At 43.6% G+C, this 6,980-nt stretch overlaps 1 protein-coding gene across 10 annotated transcripts in view; it reads right to left on the bottom strand.

Annotated features, from left to right (window-relative positions):
• casz1 (castor zinc finger 1) overlaps positions 1-6,980 on the bottom strand; it is a 174,665-nt gene continuing 167,685 nt past the window's right edge. For 8 of the 10 annotated variants that reach the window (XM_067528107.1, XM_067528108.1, XM_067528106.1 and 5 more), the window contains 5 exons: positions 6,648-6,819; positions 4,906-5,054; positions 4,073-4,307; positions 2,910-3,269; positions 1-2,144 (listed from right to left, as the gene is read on the bottom strand). In XM_067528107.1, coding sequence (XP_067384208.1) covers positions 871-2,144; positions 2,910-3,269; positions 4,073-4,307; positions 4,906-5,054; positions 6,648-6,819 — 2,190 coding nt within the window. In that variant the 3' untranslated portion in view covers positions 1-870. The remainder of the gene's footprint in view (positions 2,145-2,909; positions 3,270-4,072; positions 4,308-4,905; positions 5,055-6,647; positions 6,820-6,980) is intronic. The other 2 variants (XM_067528111.1, XM_067528112.1) reach the window with 1 other exon arrangement.

Below are 6,980 nucleotides of genomic sequence, written 5' to 3'. Positions count from 1 at the left end.
TCAGCTAATATAAAAGTGCACTATCCATACACAAACTTGATTCCTCCATGGGGGGGTGGGGGTAAAATTACAAGGGCTGAGCTTGGTTTTGGTGCTAGTTGAACATTTCTAGCAGAATGTCAGAGAGAACTGTTGAGAGTGGCGTCTCGCTGAACGCCCGACTGCAGCTGTGACTGACCAAACAGTTACTGGTCAATTCCACATGTCACTGAGAACAAGGAAGAACATCTGAGAGAGATGGGCACAAGCAGAAGTGAATCCCCTTTCTCTCAGTGTCTAATATATTAATAATAATAATAATAATAATAAAAATAATACAAGAAAAAAAGATCAAAGGTTTGTTTCCGCTTAGTGATTCATGTCCCTTTTTCTATATATCCACGGCCCTGCAGTTCATGATGCCTGTGCCACCAATTTCCTTTTGTATATCATTGTTCTCACACATACACACACACACACACACACAAACTTACATATATAGTTATATAGAGGGATTTGTTTTCATTTTTCTAACCTTTTTTTTCCACACACAAAAAAGTGAAAAAAATAAAAATAAATTAAAGTCAAACATGCACGCACACAAAAAGACTGATGTGTAGTAAAATGCTTTACATTGCTGCCCCGTGTGTAAAACAGGGCCTAATTCTGTGTGTCTCCATTCATATTTTTTAATGCATAATTGAATTAATAATGTTGGTCATCTTGTAAACATCATAATAAATCATTTTTGGGCCGTCATTTTTTCCACGCTGTTGTTTTTTGTTGTCATCTGAAGTCTCTAAACATGATAAATGAGGCCACTTTTGTTTTTGTTTGTTCATAGTACACAGGGTTTTTCTTCAGTCCCTACAGTCACTGATAGTTCTTTTTTCATGGGTCAACGTCTTGCTTTTCCAGTTGGGAAGTATCAATGTGATTAACGGAAGCATTAAAACTCTCGCCATTGTCCTTCTCACCATCAGGTTCCGCCATTGAATCATCATTTGAGTCAGTGTTGAGATCCTCCTCTTCTTCCTCCTCCTCCTCCTCCTCATCTTCCTCCTCCTCATCTGCTTGTGCCTCCTCCTCTGGCGACAGGTCGTCTTCAGCTTCTCCAGATGTCCCTGTGGTGTCATCCTGAGCTGCTGGCAGACCTAGTGGGGGTGTGGGGTTGTGTCCTGATCGTGCTGCATCATGGTGAATCTTCTTGCTGAGGTCCAGTGAGTCGCTGAGACCCAGACCGGCTGCGTTCTTCAGGAAGAACAGGGAGCTGTTTGTGTCTGTGCCCAGGTTGAGGGAGCTGTCCAGGCTGATGGAGGATGGCGGGTACAGGTGGTTGTATTCAGACCCGATGCCGGCTGTTGGATAAAGCATTGAGGTTGCGCTGCTGTTAATGTTGTGAGACAACCCGTGGAGTCCCCCGGTCGAGGAAGTAGAAAGACCCATAGAGGCTGGAGGGACTGCCGACACTCCTCCTCCCAGGTGATGGGCCACTTCCTGTTTGGGGGACACAGACAGCAACTCACCCCGCTCCTGCTTCTCATGCTTTCTCTTGTGGGAGTCCATCTGGGACATGCCCACCACTGTGTGCTTACACTCAGGGAAGGTGCAGTGGAAGTGTGAGCACTTGAGCTTATACTTGCAGTCGGGAACTTCACAATCAGTGCTGGAGCTGAACTGGCAGAAGCCAGCAGCACTGATCACATCTTGCTTACCGTGGTGCTTACGGTGGGCCGTCACTTTGGTGCTGTCGGTGCAGCGGAAGCCACAGCGCAGACAGTGAAAGTGGGTGCTGTTGCCTGAAAACTGACAGTCTGGGAAGTTGCAGCTGAGTGAGGATTTGAAGCGCTTGAAGTCGTCCAGGACCAGGTTGTCCACACGGTCGTGATGCTGTGCATGCTTGTACATGTGGGTGCGGCCACAGAACTTGTAGCCGCAGTTCTCACGTGTGCAGTGGTAGTGGGTCACCTTCAGAGAAAACTGGCAGCCTGAGTCCTTGCAGTTCTCATAGAGGTCGTAGCGGCGGAAGCCCTCAAGCATCATCCCCTCATCCAGCATCTTACGTGACGAGGCGGTCTTACGGCGCTTCCCGAATGGTGACATATCCTCAATGATCCAGAAGCGTTTCTTTGCACCAGTGGCTGTGGGAATGGAGATAGTGTTGCCTGAAAGAAAAGGATGGAAGAACATTAAAGCACAATCAGTTGGTCCACAAAGTAAAACCCACAAACTCTAAGCAAATTACACTGCAGGCCGTCTTCAACTATAATGTGTGCCTTACTCAGCCAGAAGTGGTTCCCAGCTGAGTAAGCAAAGAGAGCCACAAATTTTTATTCATAATTCCCAGAATGATTAAAGGGAGGGGGAAAATGATAGATTGTCTTTGGAACATGACACTTTTAGAGGGTGTCTCCTGCCTCCAAACAGAGGCGGAGCTTTGGGTCTTAACTGACCCTCTCATCTCCATGTTGTTTTATGAGGGGCACCCACCTTTTGCAACACCCTGGGGTCACTGCTAATGATGTGATCCCTGTTCTGCAAGACGGGAAGCAGTGGGCCACGATAAAACTTGAGGCATGATTAAAATAAGAGTCTGCTGATGCAGTCTTGTTAATGGAAACTAAACAAGGCCCAGGGTTCATACTCAGGTGCCAAATTTACTGCTCTATCTCTAAATCCTAGTAATACTAAAAGTGAGAGCACACACAAAGGTGTAAGTTAAGTAATTATACATTTTTGTTCTGTTACTGTATCCGGTCAGTAAGCATGCACAAGTAAAGGTTTTCTTTTTGCATGCTGAAAAGCCACTTTTACGTGTTTGTCTTTCCACAACAATACTGCAGAAGAAGGCTGGATCACACAGTTAAATGCTGCACAGGACTCAATTTAGAGTGACAGCTGCAGTGTTGGTTTGTGCCGGAGATAAGTACCTGCAGCATCCTGCACTATAGGGACGTCATTTTTAACCGGAGACGGAGTGGCAATGATGGGGCTGAAAGCTGGTGTGTTGGTTGGCATGACAACACTCCGAGTGGCTCCCAGAGAGGCGCTGAGCAGAGAGTATGACAGACAGGATGGAGAGAGGAGGTATGGGATTGAGGGGAGAGGAGGTCGGAGGAGAGCAGGAAGGGATGGTGCCTGGCACTGGAGGCCAGGCTGAGGAGCGGAGCAAGGAGGAGGAGGAGGTGGTGGTGGTGGTGGAGAAGGTGGTGAAGAAGGAATTGCATTTTGGGTAGCGCTAGTGTCAGCAGGGGTGGTGGGAGCAGAAGTGGTGGCAGGCCAGCCTTGTCCTGGAGAGACAGGTTGACCATAGAGGGTGGAGGACAGACAAGAGGGGAAAAACACACAGTCACACACACACACACACACACACACACACACAAAAAGGCAGCGACACACACGCACACACACACACACACGCACACACACACACACACACACACACACACACACAGGGATGGGAGGTAAAAAGGGAAAGATAAAAGATAAGAGAATGAACAAAATGAGGCCCATTGAAGACAAGTAACCCAAACACCAGCCAAAACAACAATGATGAGAGTAGTGAATAATATTGTCAACACATGAAGAAATGTGAACATCTCAGACAGGATCAGAATTAGAAAAAAAAAAAGCAAAAGAATCTCAATTTTAAGTTTGAAGAAAAAGAGAATGTTTCTTTTTTACTTTCTGCTCTGGTTCACCCTACTAAAAGTGCTAGAGTAGACATAAAGCCACAGGGATGATCTCTGGCCAAAGGAAAATGTAATAAGCTACATAGAGTGCAATAACTCAAACCACTGATGTACAAAATGGATGTTTTATGAGGATGACCAGGCAAACTGCAAAAGATCTAGTCCATGAATCAGAACAAAAGAATACAGCATTGTCATCAACCTCATATAATATGACTGATGTGTCATTATGTTGTTGATTTATGTCAAAATACAAAATCATGAAAAATCTGATTGAAGACTGGTTGACTGTAAGAGCAGGAAAATTAACTGCATTATTTACGCTTTATACTAAACTATATCGAAGCTCTACATGTTGCCAATTGTGACAGCCGTCAGATCCTTTTTAAAGATATCCTCACCTACTGGGGAGCCATCATTGCCTACAGGTGTGCTGGTGCAGCTGCGGTCCTGATTGGAGGACTCTGAGGAGAGGCCCAAGGGGCTGCCTCCTCCTCCCATGTAGTCCATGTAATCATCAGTCTCATCCATGGCAGCTGAGAAGTTGGAGGTAAGACCAGGACCAGCTGCGGTGGGCCCAGACACCATGCCAGATGCATGCTGCCTCTCCTCTGCCCTCTGACCAAGTGGCATCACCTGGACCAAAGAAATGATCGTCATTGTAAATTAGAAAAACAAGTGTCTCCCTGCGGGTGTGGTCTCCTGGCTTATAACCAAGCATTTCTCAAGACAAAAGTATTTTAAAAGAAAGAACATTATACATTAAGCTTTCAAAATGAAAACAGAACAAACCAAACAAGAATTTCAACATATTTAAATCCACTTGGTAAATGATGTGCCGCAGACGGTAAATTAGGAAATCACGCACATACCGGCGTGAACATTTTTGTTAAAAGAGTGTCATAAGCCACTGAATCACTGAATGTTATGACAGGCCTCAATAAGCTTTTTTTTAGCTTAGCTAATTCAAATCTGTGAGATAAAACTTAGTAATTCTTAAGAACAGAAAGAAACGTTAAAAATATCTACCATGCTTAAATACATACAGTACTTTCAAAGGACAAAAAGTACATTCACTATTTAATCTGTCAGTAAAAAGGGTGTGTAACTTGGCTTTGTTGCAGTATTTTTCAATAAACTATTCAACACCTGTTTTCATTCTCTTAGCCTGTATTTTTAGATAATTACCCTTTTCAAAATGGAATGTGTCATATGCTATGGTTTGTGTTTCTACCTGGGATGGGACTCTGTCAAAATTCTTCCCTAGCATCCGCCTCATGTGTTTGCGTGCGTGCGAGGTCATCTGGTGCTTGAGCAGGAAGGAGAACTGGCAGCCCTCGCGGATGCAGTGGAAGTGGCTGTTGACTTGGTTATATTTACAACCTACAAAAAGAAAACAGCAAACTACAGTTGTAAACTCTCCATTTGCAGATTAATTTATCTTTGGCTCATTGTGAGGTGTCTGAGAACAGCGACTGTGCTAAATGCAATATTATCTGTGTGACGGTGTTATGATTAGATCAAACACAAAGTTTAATATTTTTAGGATTTTTTAATTTCATGATATGGCTCTGAAAAAAGAGGGATCGGGTTTCAAAGTGTTTCGGAGTGTACATGTAGGAGGAATATTAGATCACTGCGGTGTCACACTGAGCAAGTCAAGGCTTCTGTGCACTAAACCTGTGGAGCTCTTTTATTACACTGACATGCTTTATTCAATTAGGAATTTACATAAATAAATTCTCATTTTCTGTGGGCCAATAATGCACACACCCCTGCAAACCAAAGTAAATATACAATTATTACCATATTAAATTCATTTTTCAAAGTATCTGCATTGTCATTTTTCCTTTTGTTCTCTGTTGTACTGCTGTCTGTTTCATATTCTTCTGTTCTTTTCTTGTATTTTAACTGGTCTAGCTCTAATTGCTTTATGATTTTAAATTAAATGAATGTTCTGTTTTGTGTCTGTTAATCAAATACCATTATATAAAAGCAGGCAGAAATAATTGAAAGAGTAACATGCTGGGCAGGTGGTAGCATGTCAGTAACCATGGCACCCAGTTTAAGAGCACAACATGTCTGTGGCATCAAATAGCTTTTGCACACACAACGTTTTAAACACACAAAGTTGAGCAAATAACAGTAACCCCCGTGACACGAAGGGCCTTTTGTGAGACCAGGTAACATCATCAGCGGTGTTCAGTTTAATGTTGCTGCCATGGATACTGGCAGCCCATCAATTCTTTATGACTGGAGTGCTAGCGATGTTAATCCTTTCTGTTTTCCCCCAGCCCAAACAATACAGTTGGCAGATCAGGCTGGGGACAAAAAACAGCTGTTTGGGGCCTGTTTTTGTTTGCTTTGTTTCTGCGTTCTAAAAAGCTTGTGTAGCCGCCTGAAAAAAACAGATCACTTTTAATTCATTTCTGTGCGATGGCAGCGGTGGCTGTGAGGCGCAGCTTCAGAACACAAACAGGCTAAACCAGACAAGCCGGATAATTAACAAACACAAACCTAATTGCTCATTTCTGACAGGGGCAAAAGGAAGAAGAAAACAACCTGGATGTGATTGCCCCCTTTGACGTTATTGCTCATATAGCACAGGCAAGGCTACCTCTGGGACTTGAGGTGTCATTGTGAATATGCAAAACACAGCAGCAAAACCTATGAGGCAGAGTTGTTTCGTGCTTTTTAAAGCAGTCGCACAGCTCAACGCTGTGTTTGCCAACACTGGTTTCTCTCCCTTTGTAAACAATGCGAATATCCTTTTGCAACAGCCACCAAAAATCAATCTACATCCTTCTCGATTTAACACCTTTAACCCAAATACCTCTCCTGGCAATTATTGCCAAAAGTCTCAGTATTTAAAATGACACGGATGGCTTGGGGAGTGATGTAGGGAACAAGGAGCAAAGATGAAAAGGTAAAAAAGAGAACAAGACGTACACAGGACCAAAAGTTTTTTTTTCTTACCCAGCCTCCCACATTCCTCCCTCTTGGTGAAATATTTAAAGCCATTGGCGGCACGGCGCTCTGCCTTCTCGTGCTTCTTGACGTGCCACGGCAGCTTGGTGGTTATGTTAGTGACAAAGTAGCAGCCAGGCCGCAGACAGTGATAGTGGCCCCTCATTCGGAACTCGCAGTGCTGCAGTGGACACACATAATACCCAATCCCATGAGTGTTTTAAGGCCAATTTATTTTATAATATTTTACCTTTGTTGTGTGCAAAGTTAACCTCACAGTGTTTTACTTTCTGGTCAAACAGAATATCCCACAAGTATAATTACTTTTTTCTGAGGTTTCCC

Source organism: Channa argus, chromosome 13, assembly GCF_033026475.1.
Source record: "Channa argus isolate prfri chromosome 13, Channa argus male v1.0, whole genome shotgun sequence".
NCBI lineage: Eukaryota > Metazoa > Chordata > Actinopteri > Anabantiformes > Channidae > Channa > Channa argus.
The sequence above is the reverse complement of the archived record's forward strand: the minus strand, read 5'-3'. Positions and strand labels throughout refer to the sequence as shown.